Genomic DNA, 25,006 nt, shown 5'->3' with positions numbered 1-25,006 from the left:
TTTCTCCTCGCCCCTGTCGCCAAGTGCTTGCTCATGGGGGAACTCTGGTTAATTTGACACAGCAGAAAAAGGACAGGTGTTCACCAAATATACGCCTGTCCTTTTCCTGCTGTGACAACCAAAATGTTTGCTGTGGAAAAGATCCTTGTCTTCTCTCATTTCTTTTCTTCACTTTCTTCTTTCTTTCTTCAGGGGTGAATGGATGGATTTAAAATATCAATAATAAACATTTAAAAAAATATTACTATGAACAATGAGCTAATGGACACATGCATTTCCCTAGGGAATAAGTATCTATCTATCAAGCTGTAAAGGTGGAATGGCAGGGCTGTACAGTGCGACGATTTTCGTCGCATTTGCTACTAAAAATCATTCTGTGCGACGAGAAATATGTATCCAGTAGCACAAGTGCAATGGAGATGCGCTGGTCTAAAAAAAAAGAAGGGAAAACTCTCTTGTCTTATACGTCTGTTGTTGGAACAATGCTTCCTGGGAGTTGTAGTTCTACATGTATACTGTCCTTCTCAATCCAAATACTAAAAAACTACATTTCCTGGTAAACGTTCCCGCCCTTGCTGGGCGTTGCCAGGTAACCGCAACAGTGACAAACCGACCGCAACTTAATATTAACGACAATATTAATGAAGGATCAAGCAAAATAAAAAGGTACTTTTCAGTAGTTTCAACCTCAGCCAGTCACAACAATGACAATAAAAGACGCCGTTTGGAGGAGTTATCTGGTAGTAATACAGCAGAGTCTGACGCTGAATTGTCATCACTCATCCCTTCTTCATCGGACCGGGCTGTCTCCTCTTATACAAAAATGTACCGATTCAACCCACAGTGGTTGAAAGACTTCACCTGGCTTATTTATGATCAAGCCAAAGAAGCTATGTTTCGCAAGTATTGTATGGCGGCAGGCGAACGGATGGCAGGGAATACACCATACATTACAGGGAGTACCGTATTTAAGCGTGACAACGTTCCCAAACATAGTAGCACAAAGCGACACATCGCCTATAGAGATGCGCACCTCACCTGAAGTCAGCCGGGCCGCGTCAGCAATCCATTGGCTTTCCTCAACAAAACGTTCCAGGCGGCCAAATTGTAAGGAGTGGCCACAGTTTATTTGTCAAGTTTAAGAGTAATATCTAATTCGGACCAGCACAGACTGTTCATTGATGTGCATTGAAAATATTTAATTAATTTAATAGTTTAATAGTTGATTTTTCATGTTTAAATATTAATCGTTCTGTTGTGTTCAGGTCAAGGAAAGACAAACCACAACTGCCCAAATGCTATAATTTTGAGAATAAACACGGTAACTAACTGTTCACCTGTGTGTGCTACTAAATTTTTCTTTGTGCTACTAAAATGTTTAACTTGCTAGCCCCAGCGCTACCACCTAAAATAGTAAGCGTACAGCCCTGGTTACTTACTATGTCATACATCACGTTTATACATTTGGAGATTCTGCGTTCTGAGGTTGACTGAATTTACTATTTCAAATGATTGGCGTTCATTTTTTCTTGCTTTTCAGATCCATGTCTACAGCCTGGAGACGGGCAAATCTGCGGCCTGTGTCGGCAACTCGCCGGGAGATTTTACCTGCATCAACCTGAGGGACAGCTCTCCTCACCTGCTGGTGTGTGGAAACAAAGACAGGAGGTAGGAAGCATTGAGACACACAGATGCAGAGCATGAGGGCAGAATCTCCCAGTAATCATCATCATCATCATCATCATCACAATTGGTTGAAACTGAGCCAAGAATTAATAGTTAATAGTTTTCTCACAGTGACACCTGTGGAGGCTTGAGCTACTTGGAGTGGAAAAACAGGTGTTCAGAAAATTTGTGTGAGAAGAAAGGCTCTTTCCAGTTTGTGTCTTATTCACACTTCTCTGTTGCCTTGAAAAAACAAAAGCTTTCAAAAGCTCAGGCAGAGGCATTGAAGTGAGGCATTTTGTTCTTAAACAGACATTTTTCCCGTCCGTCACCTTTGCTACCTGGAATGCTGCGGAAGGAAGAAAAAAAAAAAAAAATTCTGGTCCATCTTGATCTCATCCAGCAACAACGCACACATCCATGCGTGTACACGACACTTGCACACTTCTCTAACCTGGCTCTCCAGATGAGGGAAACGCACATAAAAGAGCCATTCTCCATCTATTCTGCACTTGTTAGCGGGTGCTGCAGTGCACGAGCTGGCAGGAGAGGAACACTCCCCGGCGCGTCTTCGTCCAAAGCTGCCCCCGCTGTTTCTATTCAGCACCAAATCCATCTGGCTGTTAAGTATTTGGCTTAAAGCGAAAGACGGACCACATCATATTTTTCCTTTTCCTTTTACTAGTTATGACTCCTAGCAACCAAAAGAAATGCTCAGTTAAAGATGTTGTGTCATGTGCCAGAAGAAAATGTTCTGCATTGTTTTGACTCTTGTAGAAATAATTCAACACCAGCATTTGAATGAAGAATTCAAATGGTTGTTTTCTTGCCAGAGGAGTCGGTAAGAGTCTTCATCCAATTCCTTTATGCTTTCATTTCTGAGAGATGTGTAGTCTTATTCAGAGACACACACACACACACACACACACACACACACACACACACACACACCAGCTTGGCTCTTCCTCTTTGGCCACAGCTGATGCAGCGCACAGTCGAGGACAAATGGAAAATGGGGGGAGACTGAGGGACAGTCGGCAGTCTTGGCCCTCCAACAAGGTGGCTTAAGGCCAAAGCCTAATGCATCCCTTCTTTTTGTCCAAATGAGTTTTGTTCCTCTGTTATTTGTGAGATCCAGGGAGCAAATGAGGGGTCCTGATAAGGGCTGTCTGGAAGAAGGCCAGATCCTCGCTAACGGGAACGACATGGGCAAATAGCAAAATTGAATACAGTAAGAGAGGGAAGAAATTATGAGTGTCATACCTGCAGCTTTTGGTCACTTATCATTATGCAGGACTGCACTTCTTGAGTCCAGCCTCGAGACCACTTCACTCAACTTTTTTCTGCCAGTTGAAAAAACTTAATTATTCAATGTGATGCTAACGGAATGGCTGAAAGAATTCTCATTTAGCGCCAACTTTTTAAATCATTCAATGCTTTATTTTTTTGGCCATTTTGGGCTTTCTTACAATAGGGACATTGAAAGAGAGACAGGGAAGTTAAGGAGGAGAGAGAGGGGATAACATGCAGCAAAGGGCCTGGGTCAGATTCCAACCCAGTTCTGCTGCGACAAGGACCGAGCCCAAATGGTTCACGCTCCACCACGTGAGCCACCAGGGCGGGGCGCCCCCGTCCAATGCTGTCTTGAAGAACAAATGAAGTAAAACTAAATTAAGGTTTTTCAAACCTTTGTCTCTACACTGTTTTTTCATTTGTTGCATCGTCCTGATCTTTGAATAGATAAACATACAGGCGCACGTAACCTGCAGCATCTGCAGAGCAGAAAACCAATAGCAAAGTTTGGCAGTGACGTCATTTTGTATTTCAACATCCAAAAAACCACTTGGATTTGTTTCGACTTAAAAATATTTGGGACACTACAAATTTCATGAAGACATAATAGATAAAGCATGAATAGGAAAATATATTTAAATTAAATTTTTGTCCATTATATTTTGGTTACTAGTCAGCTTTATCTCAGTGTATAACAGTTTTGAGCGACAGTTTACATCATCATTCTGTGCCAAGGTGTGTCGCAATTTGTTTTGGTTGAGTAGAGCTGGCTGAACTTGTACCGGTGATAGTGAAAAAAAAAAAAAAAAAATGAATACAAAAAAGATATATGAAGCACCGGGGAGAATAAAGTTGCCAAACAGAGTCCTGTCTATTTAAGAGTGCAACAGATTTACCAAATCACAGGTTCGTCACACATCATCCTGAGTGTATAATGATCAACGTCTTGTCCAGCTGTAGAGACAAACTGTCCAGCAGTTAGCCGAGCCTCTCCCACTCTTCTCTTATTAGGCAGAGCTCCTCCTGATTAATGAAGAGGAGTCTGGCCACTGACAGCTCACTGAAGACAGAGCCGCCTCCAGCATTAGATTTATGGTTCCCTTTGGTCTGCCAATAATGTTCAGTCCTCATTGTCAAAACGTGTGCCTCCATCACGTAACGCCACTAAACAGACAATACTAACTGCAGACAGTGAGTCCGCTGAGCCCATTTAGCCGTTTAACTATGATTCTTTTAAAAAATGTTTGGAAGCGGAAATGAAATATGTCTGAGTCCCCAAAGTGAATTGGATTATGGTAATGAAGTCCTGGAAGAAGGTTGAGCCTGGATGGAGTCATGTCCTGGATGCTTTCAGCTGCAATAAAGCCACAATGACAACAGATGGAGCTGAAGCTCCCCTGGGCTTGTGGTGCTCATGAAACCCAGCAGCAAGAATCCTGCTCTTGTTGCCTTTTTGGATAATAAATACTCACACAATTACTGGTACTTTAATAATTAAAAAGATAATATAAATCATAATAATCATAATATAGCATATAGCATGTATCTCAAAGCAGAATTTATAAAGTGCTTCACAGAAAGGATTAAAGAAAATAAAAGATAGAAAGAACAAATAAAAGAACAAATATCTACATATATCAGAATATGTATTAGAATAAATACACGAGTTATTTAGTACAAAACTAAAGACAAAATTACATTAAAACAAAAATAATTTAGCAAATTAGTTAGAAGATAAAAATAAAACAAAGCAAAGAGCTGGGGGAGGTCAAAGTTCACAAAATCAAAACTGCATTTAAAACAATGATTTTAAAGACGTAACTCAGTTTAAAAGCTTGTTTGTTTTCAGCCACAACCACCAGTGTTTATAATGTGGTCAGTAAAATCTTGAAATCAGTTCTGTATTTTTTGCATTACGTGTGTGTTGTCCGACACTGTGGAGCATTAGGTGCTCTAGACACATATATATGTATTGTTTACTGTATCTACTTTATATTTTTACATTTAAATTTTTCATGATACTGACAAAAAAAATTTTCCTTTCTTCTATTTTCAGTCTTTCTACAGTATTTATATTTGGTGTTTCTCTGTATCTGCAGTTATTTTGCTCAACTTTTTTTTCATTTGTTTTGTTTTTTTCACTATTTTCAGATGTTTAAAATGTTCAGCGAGTTTAAGTTTAACACCTTCCACTTAATTTTCTCTAATTTAATTGTTTTGTATAGTTTGCCTTATATTCTCATATGCTGTTTCTATAGTAATCGATTCATCTAATGTGACATCATTTTAATGTTTAGTTCGTTTTTTTGTTTGCCACACTTACTGCTATATCTTTGTCATATTATTACAAGTTCATTGTTTTGTTTTTTTTTAACTGGGCCATGTCCAGTAAGAGTCTTTGTAAACTTAGCTTGGTGAAATCATGTGGTACTTGGGTAAAGGCCAGGGCAAATAAGGCTGGAACTAAAAGTTTGCACGGCTCATCTGCTTCAGCTTGTATTTGTCTTTGGTCTCTTGGCTGGATATTAAAAAGTTCTCTTGCTGTTCTCGCGGCGCTTCCTTCAAAAAGTGAGAATAGTGTCCTTTTGTCTGTAAATGAATGCACTCATTGACAAACTGCACTCTCTCTTGTGTGGTCTTGGTAGGAGATCTCCGCCTCTGAAATCCAAAATGACCATGCTTCACTGGAAATGACTGATGCTATTGTGCTCACCCCACCTATTATTCATCTGCAGTATTGCACTCACTTTAAATCATTCTAAAAACCACTTAGTGCTGCATTAACACAGTGTTTAGAAAGCTACCAGTAACAACCTGTGGACTATAAACACGTAATGCATCATATTGACCATGCGTTCTTCTCTGCTGTGATTCAGGGTGAGGGTCTTTGACCTACGAGCCGGCTCCTCCGTGGCGTCCCTGTATGCTCACCACCTGGGCGTGACATCGGTGCAGGCGGACGATTGGAAGATTGTGAGCGGCGGAGGCGAAGGATTGGTGTGTGTGTGGGAGATGAGGATGGGAGCCAAGCTGTGGGAGATGCACAACAGGTGGGACTTAGTTTCCTCTGAGCCAGAAGAAAAGATACACGTGTTCAGTTTAACAGTTTTCACAGATGTCAGATCTGGTTTTGTAACTGTGTTTCTCTGCTTGTTTCTAACACATCACAGCTGCGCTTAAGGTGTCTATCCAAACCCATTTAACTCGTGATTTGGGGTTTTTGTTTTCATAGAAATTGTTGCCACAATTAAAAACAGTCTCAGTTGAATGATGTTTATTTCATGGCAACACAGACATGTTCCTGATTTGTACTAAGAGATAAAAAGATTGATTAGAAAACATCAGTTGAACATTTTTAGATATTGTGTGGACAGACATCTTTACATTGCTTCAAGAACCATTTGTGCAAAAAGACTTGCATGCACAGATTAAAAAAAAAAAAAAAAGATGATTTATGTGTTATACTGAAAGTGTTGTTATCTGTCTGCAGGCATCCTGTAAGGCATGTAAGCTTCAACACCAGCAACCTGGTAACAGCCAACATCCCAGATGACAAGTCGCCGCGGGGGGCGTGCATCACAGATGATGACCTTACAGCTCACCGCAGGTCACTGATCTCACTCCCGAACTCGTCTTCTGATTCTTTTTTCATCCCGGATCTCTTCTCTACATCCACTTCACCTCGAACACAAGCTTATAAAAGTCTTTGAGTCAGGAATACTCAGTAAATTGGTTACCTCTCTGCACCTTAGGTTTTATAAAAGCCAACCCTGTCACATTCTGGAAAGAGATCGTTTGGTATTTTGGGAAATACACGTATTTGAAGAGAGATACCACCTTAATTTCTGTATTGGAAAAATGCAACTACATCTTGCAGCCTGTTAGCTGATCTCAGCATAAAGACTAGAAACAGGAGGAAATAGCTAAGAGCTAACCAAATCCAGCCTGCTTGTCTTGTCTTGTTTATGTCATTTGTACAGAAACTGAAATTGTTGTTACTTTGTGGTTTTTGTACCATTTCCCCCTCTTTCCAAGCTTTATGCTAAGCTACGTAACAGGCTGCAGACTTAGTTTCAGATTAACCCTACAAACGTAAGATCGTAAGGATCAAATACATGTATTTCCCTAAATGTTGAAGTATTCCTTTGAATGGCAGTACCTCAATTTGCATGAACAAATACAGACTACACTTATTCATATATAAACATATATTGGCTCCCACACTCCCACACTCCCACACTCCCACACTTCTGCTTCCTGTTGCATGTGCACCATAAATGGTTACATGCAGCTTTGTAGATGTAAAAAAAAAAAAAAATCCAAATAATAAAATTAAGTCATGTTTTTAAATAATTCCGCCTTTTCTGTCGGATAATAAACAGATATATGTCGCTGGTTTAAACTTCAGAATGATTCATCTTCTGTCAGCGTCCTACTCAAGCATCCAGTTGGAGCATTTGTGAAAGAAGTTGTTAATGTTGTTGCTGACATGGATGTGTTGATCCTTCAGACACAGGGGAGTCATCTGCCATTACGACTTCTCTGAGGACGCGCTGTCGCAGGATCACATTCTGCCCATCTGCAGGTCTGACTACACCGAGTCCTACGGCTACAACTACAACATCAGCCTGACGGTGCCTTACGACAGGCTGTCCGGCTCCCATCCGTCCCACTGACACACAGTTTCCCTCAGACTGCAGCCTGGCTCAGTGAGCGGCTAAACAGACAATAGAAAGTCTCACTCCTGTATCAGTTTGATTCTCCAAACTGTATCCTTTTATTTTACAAATTTAATTTTATCATCCTGGTCAAAAATCAAGCTTTTGAGAGATGTAATATTTGTATGTACCTGTTATGTCTATTAACTGCTGCACAGGTATTTGTACTTTACAGTGCTGGTTTCAGATGTTGCACAGCCTTTTAAACCATTAGTGTAAAATTAATGAATTTTTAATAGATGTTTGGCTCCCTGGATTTTAATCAATGCCACCATGCAACATCACAGTAATAAAAAAAATCATATTGCTACCTCATTTACCAAGTACGATTCTTCTTAGCACGTTATATATTAGTTTCTCTAAAAAAAAACATCTTACACATGCATTTGTTTTATCACAATGTCTTATATTTATTTAGTTTATTAACATAATTCTGTGCAAAGTCTATAACAATTCATCTCAGGGATAGTAAAGTGTTTTATTTGTTAGCAGGGAAAGAAAATAGTGGATTTTGATGGTAGAACAGTGGATGGTTACACAGTCTCGGAGGAACAGATAAAATAAACCTGTAACTATTCTGGAGCTGCAGAGGAATGGTATGTGCCTGCAATCTCATGCTTTGGATATTAGCCATAACAGATGACCCATGGCTACCAGAGCGGCCGCGACTCACTTCATCTAAACACGTGAACCTTTTGGAAAAAAAGAAGTAGAAAGAATCCTTCACATCACATGCTGCTAACAGAAAGATTTATAGATCAGCAGGAGATTGCACAGAGGTAGTGTTTTAGTTTGAAATTTGATAGAAATCAATAGGAGTGTGACAAAAGAGAGAGATCAATACATTTCTTTGAAATATGTGACATTTGCTACTTTAGGATCACAGTGCTTGAAAATTGATTAACAACATAAAACTGAATTCTTTAGGCGGAAAGGTGAACAACCGTCCTTTGACTTCCACCATCCAAACAAACCTTAAACTGCAGCAGCTGCAGCAGCTGCAGCAGCAGCAGCAGACGCTTGTTTTAATTCGTATAAAAAAAAAAAAAAAGTCGGATTATTTCACGTTGTCCAAAAATATATATTCGTCCATATCAAAAGTATTTGGCTTCACTCCATTTAAGGACTGGAGAGGTTCTGCTAAAAACAGCAGCTACATAAACATGTCAAGAGGCTGATTTCCCACAACGCATCGTAGTGGTGTCTACATCCAAAAAGCGAATGTGCATCCTGGTCTCCATTTCAAGCCCTTTTAAAATCTGTGGGCAGACGACAAAAGCTTTCTTAAGTAAGTGATAAATACAGTGTATCATTTTTTGGGTCAGGGTGATGATAAAGTCAGAAAAGTGCAAACCTGTTCAAAATGCTCGAACGTAATTCCTTCATAGAAATCATCCGGGGCCTGAAACGATAAAGAGACAAATTAATCTGCTACTTTTCTGCAGATAGGCGGCTGTGTGAATTGATTGTAACTGTTCCCTTACCATGTGGGGCACATTTGTGCTCGCCACTTCCAACATGGCAGCATCTGCTATTGCCTTGGCAGCCTCCAGCCCGATGGCTCCACTCTTTGACAGAAGCTCCTCTACTACCTTGGATGAGAACGTTAACAGCCTTTAAATCCTCACCGGGGTTTAAACAGCATTAAACTGCACAGGACGACAGTTCCACATGACAGCAAGAGGTAAGAAAAAAAAATGTAATCAACTTCAGTGAATTACTGTATTTAAAGAATGCACGTGTGTGGTTACTACCAGCAGGACCGGTAGCTTTTCCAGCGTTTACTAGACAAATGCTCAGTCACTGATGTTTAGTCTTTGTGAAAGGAAAACTACTTTTTTAAAGTTTGCTCAGTTGCTCAGTAACTGGTGTTTTCATCAAAATGATAATGTAATTCCTCACTAGCTTAAAATCAGTCCTTATCGTTGCTCCTTCACTACTTCCATCTAATAAAACTTGCATTTGAAATTAAAATTGAAATGCTGTCGCCTACATTATGTTCCACTGCAGTATTCTCTTAAAAATTGGAAAAAACTCGAAATTATGGATCAAATTTCCTCGTTTCAAAAAATATTGTTGCTTTCCAGCTTTTTCCGGAGTTTAAAACTGCTGAGGAAAACAATAAGATGCAGCTGAAAGCTCTTTGAAAAAACTAGAAAGTGGAAGATTGTTTTTGTTAAAGTACTGTTCTCAAAGTGAAGTATGAACTTTCACATACATTTGTTTTAATTTACCCCTGCAGCAAACAGACATTAAAAATGAGCCAAACCTTTGTAAAAACCAAAATTACTGTTTAAATGTTTCTGTTTTTTTAAGTTCACGAGATAAAAGCTAACAGTGCTTTCACAAGAACGGCTCATTGTTTAATGCCTGTTTGCTGCATGAGTTGAATTTATTTCTTTTCACTTCAGACTTCAACAAAATGTCAATTGTCCAGTGTTGCCCAGTCCTGTGCATCCAACTGTTGACCACAGACAAGGTCCAGCACGGTTGAGTCGTCTTACCTTCCTGTACTCCACCAGAGTGATGGTGCCATCGTTGTCTGTGTCATGCATGTTGAACAGGACTGTGAAAGACAGAACGGAAGAATTTAGTGGTTGGTTTATCTCCATCATCACGTGGCAGGATCTTACCAGCAGAGCAGAGGAAGTTGTGATTAGGGGAATGTTCATGAACATGCGGAGATAAGAGAGTAGGGTAACGAAGCAGGTTCCCTTCAGGCCGCATCAGAAGCATCACTGCTGAATGTCAACAATCACACTGAGGCAATGAAGCACCTTTAAAATGTTATTACTCTCATTCACGGTGACATTTACAAGATTCAGTTCTGTGTCAGTACTTCAGGTTTAGCAGTGTTGTGGCATTAACAAGGCAAATTGCCAATTTGCTTCCTTAGGCAATGTCCAATGACATTTTGACTGTGCTGCATTTCTGAACAGCTGATAGATTGTTAGCTTTGGGATGGCATGAGATGAAAATCCTCAAGTATAAGTTCCTCAGCACTTGAGTAAATGTACTTAGTTACTTTCCCTTAAGTGTTATTTGGATACTTTAAACATCTGCACAACAAATAAAGCCTCAATCAAACAATATCAGATAAAACATATGCCCAAGAGGTTTGGATTTGTTGCTATAGGCATGTCTTCTATGTTTCTTAGTCTCATGCATTACTGGACATACAACAACAGCTATAAGAGAGTGTCACAAAAGGTTCCAGTGATCTGAAACATCAACAGAAAAGTGGCAGTTTTTGGTGACAGCCCATTAGAACGAGACAAGTTCAAGTTCAAAATCGTTGTTGTTAAACATATTACAATTTAAATAATATAATGCATACAAAAAGAAGAAGAGAGAATCCCTCCCTAAAAAGACTAGAATCCAGTACAGCTAATGATAATTTGCATTTGTTTTAACTTAAGTTTTTATTTCACTTTCAGAAACTCATACTATCATTTTCATGATTATTTGACACATTATTTATGAATCATTTAACAGAAAAAGAACAGGAAAATACAGGAAAAAAAGGTGGTGGTATGAGTGTATGTACAGTATATAGTATATATATTTGTGTATGTATATGTACATAGAGATAGGATGAAATGGAAAAACAATGATATATATATGATCCAGAATATGTACAGGGAATCAAATCACTTCATTGTATCAGAATGGCCATGGCAGACCTCCACATAATTTACATTTTAAACAGGGGCTGTGGCCACAATTAGAGACAAACCTCGGTTTACCAAAATCAGTCAGATAACCAGCTATTATGCATGGCTGGAGTGACGCGCCAGAAAAAAACATTTACACTCAGGCCTAATTTTCTAATTCATTTTCTTCAACCTGCATTCAGCACTGTCCACTCTGTGAATTTTTTATATGCAGCTCAGCCCCCTTCAACTTTCATTCTATCATATAGGATAGTGATAGGGGGAAATAGTCCCGAACTGCACAAACAAAGAGCAACTATAAAACAATTTGAGTATTCAAGCATTAGGGTTCCAACTCTGTGGCTACAAATGATCCCATTCTTCTTGTGACAGTTGAGGTTGTGAAGCTGGCCGAGGCATGAATACTTACGATCCTCTGCAGTGTGATAGCTGACATGCAGGAAGGAATCTGCTGCCCACACATGAAGCCATGCACCACCACACTCTTTGTGCTGGAACTGATTTGTTATCTAAGATGAGTGGTGCCCTTTTTTCTTAGTATTTTGTAACTGAGACAAACATGAAGGCTGCGCACAGGAGAGACGTCCTAGACAGCTGCACGTAAAAGAAGTGCTGTTATTAAAAAATAAAGGAAAGTTAACTTACAGCGAAGCTTTTCCTTTCTCATAACTTCCTTCTCCTCCTCCGTTGTCTTCAGAGTTGGAGGGCGAAAGTGGGACATGACCATGAGGAACTGCTCGAAGCCAATCTCTTCCAAGGAGCCCACCTCGTTTTCATGCTGGTTCCTGGGTCACAAACAGAAGTACTAAAAGTTAGTAAAATAAAGGGATTTATCAATTCAAATTCAACCGGTGTGATCTTTTGAAGGTCCACACCAACCCCAGTATCTCCTCATGTTCCCAAGTTGTAAATAGATCAATTTCTGTTATTCAGCATATTCTGTTTTTGTAAGGATTTTTATCTTCATATTTGCTTGATGATAAATCTTGAAAATGTTTGGATTATATTGGCGCCCTCACACCCACAGAGTCCACTTATCTAAAGTCAGAGCCAAAAGAAAAGTAAAAGTGTTGTCTGATATTTCTGCATTTGGTCCCTTTAGGTTCCCATTGTGCACATGGCTTGTGTGCTTGTGGAAAGTCACATGCACTCACTTGTTTATTGGGCAGTCCATATTGTGGTTTTTCTTGTTAGCTTATCCTTTTCGAAGAATGAGGAACTGCAGGATTTAAAATGTCAACAACTGTCTCTTAATAGAAATAAAACCTGATGTTTTTCTTAGTTAATGGATACTTTACATTTAAAACTGCACCACAATTCTTTTAGATGAAGACTGAAACTCACATTATCAGCCATCTGGACGCATTATAGGTAGTTTCTACTGGCCATGTTTGAATAGCATTGTTTTCATTTAACTACACAAACAGAAGTAAGGCACTAAACAGTTGACAGTTTGATTAAGCAGCTCTAAACATTTCCCTGGGTAAATGAACCTTAAAACTCTCCATTTAAAATGAATGCTAATTAAATCCTTTCATAGTAAGAGTGACTCACTGCAGATATTCAATTGGTGGAGAGACAAATACCTTTGGTTTTTAAAGGAAGAGAAGGTAAATATAACCTACTGACAGCAGCCTCTTAGCTTAGCTTAGCTTAGCACAAAGGCTGTCCAAAACAAACAAAAACACCTATAAAGCTCATTAACTAATTAACATATTCTATCTCATTGATTTGACCCCCACAAAAACCAAAATGTAAAAACAAGTTGAGGCTAGCAAGCAGTTTCTTCCTGTTTCTAGTGTTGGTGCTAAGCTTAGCTAACCAGCTGCTGGCAGTAACTTCCTATTTACTGTACAGACTCAAGAGTCTTATCTCAGTCTTGGCAAGAAAGCCATTATAAACATATTTAACAAAATGTCAAACTATGAGGATCCAGTTTACAGAACATGAATCGTACTTCACCGCCCAATCAGCAAACGAAAAGAGGATTTCCTCGCTACTTTTACAGCTTGTATTTATTTACCTGCGGCCAGGATAAAGGATGGTGTCATATAAGTAGGTTGAGATAAGTTAGTCATGGCTTAAAGAAACTGACCATTGATAAAGAAAGTTAGAAGAATTTTTATTTTGGACATTTGATGCAATAATGGCCTAACAAGTTAATGAATGTTTTATAAGTAGCCCAAACTCAATTCTTCTGTTTAGAGTTGTTTGTTTTTTAGTTTTTTTTTAATTATCATTATTATTATTATATTTTTGGAATTTTAAGATGATTAATTAAAGAGTAACAGAGCATTAAAATCTGGAGAAAGGCTCTAATGTATATTTGCTGCTGGGGTTGTACTGACTCTTTTTGACTTAGAAAAAAATCATCAAAATATGGAATTTTCCCAAACTTTTGAATACAACTGAATAATAGGGGTTTGAAATTGTTTTGAATATATTCAAAATATCATGATAGTGTTAATAATATTAACTGAAATGACAGTTAGCCATAGGGTGAACAGACGAGACAAGAGTGCGGTGTAATTTGATTGTACTCACCTTTTATCGAAGAATGCTTCAATAATCTGCTTTCTGATTGGATTATTGGCGAGGCCCGGTATGGTGTCCAAGTTTTCTCTACTGCATTGCGACAAGAGAAGAGTCCATTATCATAAAACAGATACTACAGTACAGTGCCAGCATGTTTTCAGATTTAAATGATAGTGAACGTTATTTATGGGAAGTAACATGAACCCTATCTCTGTCTGAAGGTAAACTGTCAACAGGAATACCCGCTATAGGCACATTTGTTCCGTGTTTCTTTTTAAAGGGAATGAACTTGTGATCTGTCACTACCAGCATTCTACTTAAGTTTCCTGTGTGTTTACATGAATATGTGTGTGTGTGTGTGTGTGTGTTTGTACAGTATGCGTCAGCTCTGTGTGATTGATGCATGAACATATTGTATTTGCCTAATGTGCCTGTGTTCATATTAGTTCAGCCTGCATGTGTCACCATATGTTGCTTGTTTGTGTCTGTGCTGCAGATACCAGAAATACCCACAATTCATCACCACAGCCACCGTGTAGGTAGTATTTTATCTCTTGTGGCGACTGCTGGGGAATGATTTCTGTTAAAACCACATGAAGCTTGACCAGCAGAGCTTTGCCACATGTGCAGGTATTTTCTTTTCTTTTTAGTCTCAACATTTTACCTTATTGTCTCTTCATTTCCACTCAGGTGCTGGAATCGTTTGTGGAGGTTTTTGATCTGCTCCAGTGAAACTGAAAAACAAACACCAACAACAAGAATGTATGACAATTATACACCCATTGCTTCACACCCATCAACCGACAGTTCTGACATGCACTGACTCAGCAATAAACAGATGATTATTCTTAGTAAGAAGGTACAGTCAATCCTTTTATGGATTTCCTTTTACCTGTATATATATTGAATTATAATTATAGAGTGACGCTTATTTTAATGAAACTGATGGGGTGCAGCTCTACTATCAGTCTAATGGCAAAGCAAACACACTGTGCAGCAGTAGGATTGCCTTTTTATGCCATTTCAAAGGGTTCCTTGAATCATTAACTCACTCAGTGGACTAGTGGCCACACACTGAAAGGTTTTGACATCATAATCTTACACTCCCTGATCCCATGTCAAGACAGGTTTGGCATTTTCAATTGTTTTGGTAAACACTTGTGGGTTTTTTGACCTTCTTTCCCTTTCGCAGCGGCGGCTAAGTGGATGTTTGCAGTAGCAACTGCAGCAGTTGAGTGCAGGGTGAAGAATATGCACTGAGACAGACTGCAGCCTCCTGCAGAAGTGTGAATGGGCGGTGTGACTATGACATGTGCAACAGATGTAACATGCAATTAACTACAATTACATGAACCATTTAGCCAAATACAAGAGAGAACAACAACTGAATCTATGATCTGTGCTCTGTCAACAAGAGTAAGCCTGTTAGTCCAATGAAGCATTTCATCAGTGTATACTGTAAATCCATAAATATCTCCGTCTGAGCCCAGAGAGAAATGGGGTCAATGCCCCACCTTAAGGAAGCTAAGGCAATAAAAAGCTCAAAGTCTCCCCCTTCAATAAAGTATCAATAAAGTTGGGCTCAGTCTGGGATGCAAACTTTATCCCTGCATGCCCCACGCTCTGTCGCACTCTGCATGCCACTGCGTGCAAAGGTTTCACATCAGGATACTGTCCTTCCTAATAATAGATTTACGGACTTCTGTTGTTTCGCTCTGCTTTTGTTTCATTTCTTTATTAAACGTTTCCATTCACGAATCAGAACTGATTTAGTCAGATAAGGTGTTTTACAGCACTTGGGCCAATAAGATCCAGATCCAGCTATACTGCCTCTAAACGGTCAACACAAATCCGTGCAGATACAAAGCAGTAAGACGCTAAATTATTAAACTTATTGGATGGATTGTTTATGTGGTTGTTATCATGAATGTCGTCGTGTATTAGTAGGGCATTCATAAAAAACTACCGGGTGTTGCGCAACATCACAAGTGGTTAAATTTGAAGCTAAAAACCGATGCATTTATTTATGCAGCTGGTGGCGATTCACATAATATGACTTTACCAATTACACCTGCACATGACTTAATCATTCATTTTAATTAATACTTGTAAAAAGTGGGATCACAGACTGGTACAATGATCAGGTTTCCATTCGTCTATTCATCTGGATCACCTTTCATTTCCTTGACGACCCAAATTTGTCACAGGCACCGCAGTTTTCCTCGACTAAGCACAAACGGCAGTTATATACTTTCTAAAGAGAAATGTCTCTGTTGGATTTTCCCCTACTTACATCCAGTTTTATCCATCAGATCCTTGTACTTGTGCTCGGAGCGCGTCTGCGAGGCTCCCATCGTTGCTATTCCACCCGTGCGTCAAGACGCACGATCTGGTTCGACTGGCTCAACTTTTCTGCGCGTCTGTTGCTTTATCGCGCTGCTATCGGCTGCTCACTGTAACTGTAGTCTGCTGCCGGAATCCTGAGAAACATCTGACATCCTCAAGGTCCTAAATCCCTGCAGCCTGTGGATGAATGACCTGCTGGCTTTCTGTTGCTCGTCAGTGCTCTGCAGTAAAACGTGTTTAGTATTGTGCATTTCAATAATAAAGAATATGCAGCAAAATAAGTCAGAGAAGCTAGTAAAACTTGAAACGCTTTATTTATTTTTTTTTAAAATTTCCTCAAAGGTCTGTTTCAAGTCAGTGGTTGGTTCCTCTTTTGTGTTTCCATTAACAGCTCACCCATACTGATGAGCCATGACATCCTACATGTTTCACTTGTAAATATACAGAAAAAAAATCAAGATACTCTAGAAATGTGAAAGTTGAACTTTCGTAAGTGCATGAAACTTGGTTAAAAGATGGGGAATTAAAAGTAAATGTCAATTTACAAAGTATTTTCTTTATAATACTTCCTGTGGCACTGTAACTGGAGGGTTTCGGCTATATGCTGGGGGCTTGTTTGACTGGTGCTGGGTGCAGGGAGGTGTGGAGAGGGGGGAGAGGACTCTGAGTAAAGGAGCATTCCTTGGTTTTAGGTAAGGGGAGATTTACAGCACCTGGATACCCATCCTGAATTTACTCGTCCACTTATTTGTTTACCTCAAGCCTGTGTTCCTTTTTCTTCAAGGTGTCTACTTGAATACTTTGTGACTGGATCTGGAGATTATCACATCTCCAGGTTGTGAGAAATGCATCCTGATAATATCCCTCATCTAGGCTACAATCACTCCATAGTTTGAACTTTGTTTTCATAACAAATGCACTGTGGTATTTGGAGATGTGGATTGGAGCAGCAACATTAACAGTCTTTCTTGTATATTTCCAGACCTTTCAGTCTTTTCCCACATTTTTCCAGATGTGGAAATGTTAAAAGAAATCTTTCGAGATCTGCATAGGAACCTGATTGTGGTACTCATTCGTTTCAGAAAATACTCTGGTTGGTTTTAATTTCAACATGTAAGTGGATTGTAAATTGAGAATGGGTGACCAGTAATTGGCTAGCCTGTGTTGGCAGGTCGTTGGACACAGCTACTTTGCTACATGGCCATGGCTTGGTGGTTGTTTTGGTCTGAGGCAGGAGGCTGCACTTGGGTCCCAGAGCCAGGTGTCAGTCTATGATAGAGCTCCTGCACTGTGCCCAAGGTTTCATTCATGTCCTCTGGGTATCGAGTCTGCAGTTCTTCATTAGCAACGTAGTGGTTGTCGGCAAACTCGGAGAAGTAGCGACCCACCTCCGGGTGGCCGATCTCCAGGGGGGCTGAGTGGGGCTCCAGGTTTTCTGAAGAACAACAGAAAAGTGTGAGATGCTGATAAGAACTAATGTACACAAGTTAACCTAAATTGAAGAGGAAAGGAAAATTCGTGCAAAACAGTCCCCATCATTATTAGTATACATACAAAACCAGGTCAAACTGATCTTGTCACATATCAAAAGATTTAGCTTATAAATAAAATGTCAAATATAATTTATCTTGGCAGCTTGATGTTTTCAGGTCCTGCATGGCAGACTATTGAGGTGGTGGAGAGAGCAAAAGCACCACGTGCAAACAATGAAAGCTGTGCAAGTGCAGAATCAGCAGAGTGAGCAGCAGAGTGAGCAGGTAACCACAGGGGAATATACGGTATGAGTCAGCATGTGAAGGAGGGGCTTTCTTAAGGAGGGGAAATGTATAAATCACAAATAAGGAAGATGCAGATTAACTATTACAGAAATGCTTTAGCTTTAAGTGCAAGAGGCTACAAAATCCAATACAGATCATCTCAACCCATGTACAAGCACATTACACATATGGCAGATATTTATTTGTCCCACCCACAGAACAGATCAGCTTGATTTGCCCATGTAAATGTCTTTATACAGAGAGCTTGAAGATTTGTGTTTTCAACCATCAGTTGCTTTTTTAAATTTGTCTTTAATAGATAACATGTCAGTTTGTTGCATGTTTCAATTTTATACAATTTCAGCAAATGAAATTAAAGTGCTGTCAATATTTGGTAAGACATTGAGCTGCTGCATTGATAGCTTACAATTTTATCCCAAATAACCAGAAAAATTACACGAGTACACAAGAGTAAACAGACATAATAGTGATAATGACAAAACATGATTTATTTTTCTGTATCTGGCTATTTCCTTTGATTTATTACAAGCTGATGCCTGGAGGGTGATACAGTCTTTCCCAAGGCTATTTATCAAACATATATATATTTATGAGATAAACATGTTCAATGTGTTAACATTAATTTCACCCTGAGGATATTTTTCATCACCATGCTGGTGTGTATGATCCATACCCTGTGCTGCGTAGCGGCACGTTCCATCCTGCACGAGGACGTTGTAGAAAGGCTGGTTGGCCCCGTTAGACAGTTGGTGGACCCTCATGGTGGTGATCCACTCCTGGCTCATGGTGCATTTGGGGTCCCAGCCGTAGATCACACAGTTATAACCTGACCTGTTGGAGGAGGTGGAAAAGAGCAGACATGCTTGAGTGATCTAAAATAACAAGTCTACAGAGAGGATTTCGCTTTTTTTTTTTTTTTTCGGAGGAGCATTGCTGTACCACATCTTGTGACCCACCTCTTGTGTTTCATGATGAGTCCAACTGAATACTGGACCTCAAGGTGTTCTGGAGCGGTACGCTTCTTCACTTCAGGTGTCACAGGATGCTTCTTGTGCTGGATGTGCTCCAGCGTGTGCTGCACCAGGTAACCCACTGCCCCGTGCTGGGAGGGATCCAGCGCCTGAATGTGCTGCAGGATGTCTAGCACCTGGGAGAGAGGACAAACATCAATGGACAGCGCACAGATTAAACTACTTTGCAAGAGCAGACTAGTCAGCGCTCTGTACTGACTGGTATTTAATACTTTATGAACAACACTGTAAACCAACATTTGAGCGAGACAGAACACCAGCAGAGTTTCACTTTAATAACACTGTAACAATAACTGGCTAAAAATCTGATTTCTTCTTAACAACAGGTTGTGTGTCCTGACCTTTTCTGGCCAGATGCCCAGGTGGAAGTACAGGCGCGCCTGGAGCAGCAGGTACTGCACATTGTCTGGGTTGATAGTGAGGTAGAGGTCCAGAGAGTCTCTCAGCAGCTGGTAGGATTTCTCATTGCCCTCCCTGAGAGGAACCATGTGATGTAGGTAATGTAATTCAACCAGAAGATTGCATGAATTTATTCATTTAATTTTAGCAGCCAATCAAATGTATTCCAATCATGCTCTCTCTAGTCTTGTCAGATGACAGGATAAAGGCTTAATTAAAATATTACTTGGGGAAAAAAAAAGTGGTTCTCATGGGTGAGAAATCTATAATTTCTTCCATGTTAGCCAGCCCCCATGACAGAAATATGGATCAACAGTCATCATCAGCCTATATATTGACCATCCATCAATCCTCCATCAGCCCTCATTCATTTCTGCAGTGGAAGAGATTCAATAGTGACAGTCAGGTGTTCAGCATGTTTCTCTCACCCTCTCTTGCCGATGTTGAGCAGGTTTCCCACCATCCTGAGGAGCACCTCCGTAGTGCTGATGGCACTGTAGTAATCTGCCGTCACCTGGTGGCCAATGAGGTACTCGCACTCCTTGGCTGTCAACTGCTTGCCTTTACCAAAGGCATCGATGTAGACAAAGTCATAGATGTCCTCACTGCTGTAGGAAACAAGTTTGATAAATTTAACATGCAAATATATTTACCAGGCACTCATCACAGACGGTCACCAGGTCCAGCTGCTACTTATGAACCAACAAACTTCTTTCAGAAAATTTAATAAATCAAGAATGGAAGTTCTCAAGTTCTCAAAGGTGTGATGGTGGTATAGCAATATAATGATTGCAGTATGACATTTACTATAGTGTAGTACAGTAGACCACTGTTTTTGACAGATGCACAAAATACCTCATTTGTCTGCGTTTACTGTTTATGGCAACAAAATCTACTGAAAAATAAGATGGATATTGCTTGAAACATATTCTGGTTTCTTTTTATATTCAAATAATATGACAAGGATAGGAACTAGGATTTTATAAGGATGAAAATTGATGAGAAAAACTGGATTTCATGAAGCATAAATGAAACATCCTATGTAGGAGGAAAAGAGTATCTCTCATTGTTACATTTCCTACAAATTGCTAATAAAACAAAGTGTACCGTGTAATTATCTCCGGTCATTATCTCTAAGGCAGTGTAATAGACTAGTTCTGTGCATGGTACCATTTTATACTGTTTCAATGTATCAAATAGATGCAACTGAAGGAAAACAGTCAATTGAACTGAGTTCAAGCTGGTTAACTGATCAATCAAGTCCAGCTATTCTGTTGAAATTATGGACTATATGAATGACAGCTGGACTCAGGCAATGTTTAGAGGAATGTTTTGGGATATTAGTTTCAAACTGTACCCTCTTGGTTTTTGGCACCAGCGCAGCAGGAAGTGATTTGGAAAGTTGACAGGTTCCAGCTGAACACCCAGCTTCCTGGCCAATGTCATGTAGAGAACAGAGAGGCTTATGGGAATGCCTGTATGGCGTAGTAGCACCTAAATTAAAACCAAAAAGGCGTAGTTGGTTAGGTGAAATATATATATATATATATTTAAAATGAAAATTGTTAAGAAGTGATTCAAAGGCTTGACACTTAAAATAGATGTGTTTTACCTGGTGGATGTAAGAGTTGAGGGGATTGTAGTAGTCGAACTCGTTGCCTTTGTATTGAAGTTGCTCATATAAGACAGAGTTTAGGGCACACACCACCTGCCTCTGGAGATCAAAGTCCTCCACGACCAAACAGTCACCTACATCACACACAAGAAATTAAACTCCATAAAGACTTGGCTGAGAGGGAAATACAATTTTTTTTGGGGCCGAAATCTTTTCCCAAATAGATTTACTGATATTGATTTTTTTTTTAAATGCATTGAAAGTGTAAGCCTTAGGGATTCAAGTGTTCCAAAAGGGCAACTTTTCATTCCAAGTTTTTCAACTTTTGAAAGCTCACCTTGAGCCATACGCAGGCTGGGGTGAGAGGGGTTCTTGATTCTCAGCATCTTCTTCACTTTTTCTGTGATCTCATCCACCTGGGCTGATATGCTGTCCAGTGACACATCAGCCAGTGGGTTACAATACTGATCCACCAGTACAGCACCTAGAGGGGCAGATGAGATAAGGTAGGGCTGCTTGATGCACAGAGAAAAAGTTGTACATTAAATTGCATGAACCTATTATAAACATAGTATAATAATTACACTGAGCAGCAATAAAATACACATTGTAACTATGGAGATGGCTTAGCTAATGTAAATGTATAATAATAGGGCACAGTTAATGAGTTTGGTTCACATGGGGTCTGTATGATGCCTCACCTTCAATAGATGACTGCTGCTCTGCAGGCTGCTCCAGGAAGGTCTTCAGACTCCTCAGGATGTTCTGCTGTCTCAGGAAGTAAAGGATTTTCTTTGCATAGTACTTCAAAGTCAAGCTTTTCCTAATGATGGGCGGAGAACAGTAGAGACACATTAATGGTCCAAAGGCTGAGAGTGTGCAACACAACAGCTTTCATAATAACAGAAGGATTAACAAGATCAACACCCAAACCCATTAATGATTGCAAAATGCAACGTGTGGCAAGTTCTGAGGTTTTACTGTGGGCACGGTGTTGCTCTCACCTCTTGTCAGAGTTGAGTATGAAGAGGAGCTCATCCTCACAAAAGTGCTCTGGCATCCCAAGTGACTCGATCTCTGCAAAGCTGTCTCCCAGCACCTGGCCAACGCAAGGCTGAGTTACAGATCTCTGGGTTAGTTTGGAATATAGAAAGCTCACATTTTCTTGCACAAACATGCGCCCACACTCACAAAAAGGCCAGCCAATTCACAGTGGGTGACTTTTATTCAAATGGTGCATCTAAAATCCTGGTCGAATGTAATAACATAATCATAACAATAATAATGTATTCTTGATTACAAATGGATTACTTACGACTTCTGTGAAGAATCTCTTTGAAATTGATTCCACCGTCCTTCTTATTTGTATACCAACTCGATGGCGTGTTTTGTATTCTTTGAGCCAGTCACAGCTCTCATTCTGACGGTAAAACCTCTGCAGTCTTGGCCATCTGTTGAAGAAAGCAGTACAATTGTTATTTCAGTAACACTTTTGGCCATGCTCAGAATTAGTTATAAAGCTCATAGCCTCAAGCAGAACATGATATGCCTATGGAACAATTGCTGCAGATGTGGTTTTCTCCTTGCAAGAAGAAAAGGAAACTAGGAGAATAACATGGAGCTCATAGCCAAGTCAGTCAGGAGGAGGGCTTAGCTTTTGCCAAGAGCTGCACTCTCCTGCATAGCACAGCATGCATGCAACATTCAAGGTCATACAATTGAATTTTCGGCTGTTCCAGGTTAAAGTCAGTTTAAACTGGAATTTATATTTGTATTTGTAAGATTTACAAGCTTCATAGTTGTCTGCAGAGTAGCATATTGCCACTGGCCTGGCGTAATGATGAATTTGGTGCATCAGCAGAGTGTCAACGGCTGACAGCTGAGTTCGCAGCAAACGAGCCGACCTTTAAGTACACAATATGCGATTTTGGACTCCAAATAAGACACATATAAAAAGACATGGACACTCGTTTCGATAGATAGTGGTGAAAAACCACCGGAAGCCAAAACTCCGAAAAAATACCACAACAAAAATCATAGCACCTGAGTTTGTACTGGTGTCCCCAGACCTTCCCCCTTCCATGGCAGACGTCGTGTAGCCGCTTGCAGCAGCAGGAAACGTTACAAATGTCAACATGTTTGAGGACAGGGAAGCACAGGATGTGTTCGAGCAATTCGGTCGGCAGGTCGGTCAGTTTTTTGGTTTGGGGGTCGGAAATAATTCCATTTAGACTTGTCTGCCCCTCTCCAGCTACAGACGTCGCCATCTTTACTGTTTACCCCGATTACCTCATTGCTCAGGCACCTCCCATTTATGGCGCAGGGGGCAGGACTGGGGGCGGGTCAGGGGAGGTTTAGTGCCGTGTGATTGGTAGTTCGATCAAAAGGAAAGGGGAAGGAATGCTACCTTCACGCTCCTCAGAAATTCCATATTTTGTTAAATTTTATTTATTACAGAAATCAATGAATGTACAAAGTGGAATGTACTGCAAATTATTCAGTTTTAAAAAAGAACCTCTAGGTTAAAGGTACTTGACTTGTACAGGCAAACTCATAAGATGTCCTCTCTGTCAACGACAATAGGATCCTTCTTTTACAGAAGATGTTGTAGTGAATTTGTAGTTTTACAAAGAACGGTAAACTTGTAGGATAATATGTGCTCATAAGAAAAGGGCTGCATTTTGATTTATTTTAGCATAAATGCTTAGGCGGGCCATTCTGAGGTAGAGGAAGCATATGCAAATGATTTGTTATTAAGGCTACATAGCGCATGCTATCAAAAACAATACAACCCTAAAACATTTCATTATCAGCATTTTAACTTGATACCGTGTTGTGCTGTCATTCAAAAATGTCACGCTCTGTAATCCACATAAACTCCTTTCTGTTCGTTTTTAATGCCTAATGTGCGTTACCGTGTTGTTTCAAAATTCTGGACGGCACTTGAATGCAGCATTGCCTTTTTCGATAAATGGCTAACAAATGAATAGCAGCAGTTAGCTAAAGCTTCGTTTCCAGCCCAGTGTTTGTGCTACAACCCGAGTGTTTTTAACTCTCAAGAAGGGATTTGTTGTATTGATTGTTTCTTGGACGCGTAGCTGTAAATGGCAACGGATTTCACGGCAGAAATGTATAACTTTAGCGCAAGATGAGAGCGTATATCGGATATGTAATGTTAGTTAGCTAACTTAGTTTCTATGTAACCTAGCGTTAAGCGTTAGCAACAAGATTTGGGCAGTACACTGCATTTATCAGCTCATGTGTTTGTGAACTTTTTCTTTGGTAGCTAACGTGAAATGATAGAAAACTACCATAAGGTATGTAAAGTTTATGAGATATTTATACACCAATAACATGTCAGTAAAAGTATCATTCATAAACGTTGATGAAACTCGCTTATAAGCATCTATCTGAACGGGCTAAGGTATCATAAAGCTGGACAGTCACATGCACAACTGTGCTTATCTTTTGACAACTATGCCAAATGACTCACCTTTAGTCTCCACCAACGAATAAAAAAAGATGTAATGCCTTTATAGTGTACTCTTTTTTGGGGGGAATTAACAACTTTGGATAACTGAATAGTTAGTTTATTAGCTATTCACAATGGCAAGTGCCTTAGCAGCAAAGATGGGATTTAAGTCACTAAAGAGAAAACAAGCCAAGAACTTCAACGTCAGGATCTGCACAATGGAGTCAGACATGGAGTTCAGCTGTGAGGTTTGTATCTGTGATAAATCTCTGCATGATTTTATTATACTTATTGTAGAATATTCCATTTGTAGGGGCTCTAATCACAGCACCAGGTTCACCTCTGTTCTTCTACTAACTGCGACAGTAAATAACAGTCAACGGTAATAAAACTACTTACATATTCTATGCTTAACCATAATCAGGGATGACAGCTGAATCAAGAGCGTAGGTACGGAGTTTATCTCGGCGATAACAGCAG

The 25,006-nt window shown here is 39.8% G+C and overlaps 4 protein-coding genes across 8 annotated transcripts in view; 2 read left to right on the top strand and 2 right to left on the bottom strand.

Moving 5' to 3' along the window:
• The window catches only part of fbxw8 (F-box and WD repeat domain containing 8), a 36,576-nt gene extending 28,606 nt beyond the window's left edge, over positions 1 to 7,970 (top strand). For both annotated transcript variants that reach the window (XM_022752759.1, XM_022752758.1), the window contains exons 8-11: positions 1,541 to 1,668; positions 5,835 to 6,008; positions 6,449 to 6,565; positions 7,469 to 7,970. In XM_022752759.1, coding sequence (XP_022608480.1) covers positions 1,541 to 1,668; positions 5,835 to 6,008; positions 6,449 to 6,565; positions 7,469 to 7,634 — 585 coding nt within the window. In that variant the 3' untranslated portion in view covers positions 7,635 to 7,970. The remainder of the gene's footprint in view (positions 1 to 1,540; positions 1,669 to 5,834; positions 6,009 to 6,448; positions 6,566 to 7,468) is intronic.
• Positions 7,971 to 8,085: 115 nt separating this feature from the next.
• Positions 8,086 to 16,314, bottom strand: tesc (tescalcin). 2 transcript variants are annotated; one of them, XM_022752757.1, is made up of 8 exons: positions 16,179 to 16,314; positions 14,550 to 14,619; positions 13,895 to 13,975; positions 11,996 to 12,135; positions 10,181 to 10,242; positions 9,161 to 9,268; positions 9,031 to 9,078; positions 8,086 to 8,368 (listed from the first exon to the last, which is right to left on the bottom strand). In XM_022752757.1, exons 1-8 carry the CDS (start codon positions 16,237 to 16,239, stop codon positions 8,351 to 8,353), a joined length of 588 nt encoding a protein of 195 aa, XP_022608478.1. In that variant the 5' UTR covers positions 16,240 to 16,314; the 3' UTR covers positions 8,086 to 8,350. The 2 variants fall into 2 exon arrangements, with proteins under 2 accessions (XP_022608478.1, XP_022608477.1); XM_022752756.1 differs by lacking the exon at positions 8,086 to 8,368 and adding an exon at positions 8,702 to 8,935 and having other exon boundaries at positions 16,179 to 16,313.
• A 232-nt stretch (positions 16,315 to 16,546) lies between these two features.
• On the bottom strand, positions 16,547 to 23,326 carry fbxo21 (F-box protein 21). Of its 3 annotated transcripts, none has more exons than XM_022752753.1 (12): positions 23,098 to 23,326; positions 22,370 to 22,505; positions 22,059 to 22,168; positions 21,756 to 21,877; positions 21,392 to 21,538; positions 21,052 to 21,188; positions 20,797 to 20,933; positions 19,868 to 20,047; positions 19,382 to 19,514; positions 18,966 to 19,156; positions 18,683 to 18,840; positions 16,547 to 17,666 (listed from the first exon to the last, which is right to left on the bottom strand). In XM_022752753.1, exons 1-12 carry the CDS (start codon positions 23,319 to 23,321, stop codon positions 17,425 to 17,427), a joined length of 1,917 nt encoding a protein of 638 aa, XP_022608474.1. In that variant the 5' UTR covers positions 23,322 to 23,326; the 3' UTR covers positions 16,547 to 17,424. The 3 variants fall into 3 exon arrangements, with proteins under 3 accessions (XP_022608474.1, XP_022608475.1, XP_022608476.1); XM_022752754.1 differs by having other exon boundaries at positions 19,868 to 20,044; XM_022752755.1 differs by having other exon boundaries at positions 22,059 to 22,153.
• A 740-nt stretch (positions 23,327 to 24,066) lies between these two features.
• Positions 24,067 to 25,006, top strand: part of nf2 (neurofibromin 2) — a 30,608-nt gene continuing 29,668 nt past the window's right edge. The window contains exon 1 of the mRNA XM_022752801.1: positions 24,067 to 24,774. Within this exon, the coding sequence (XP_022608522.1) occupies positions 24,661 to 24,774 (114 nt within the window). The 5' untranslated portion in view covers positions 24,067 to 24,660. The remainder of the gene's footprint in view (positions 24,775 to 25,006) is intronic.

This window comes from Seriola dumerili, unplaced genomic scaffold (assembly GCF_002260705.1).
Source record: "Seriola dumerili isolate Sdu_G_001 unplaced genomic scaffold, Sdu_1.0 BDQW01000177.1, whole genome shotgun sequence".
NCBI lineage: Eukaryota > Metazoa > Chordata > Actinopteri > Carangiformes > Carangidae > Seriola > Seriola dumerili.
Note: the sequence above shows the minus strand (reverse complement) of the source record. Positions and strands in the feature narration are given on the sequence as shown.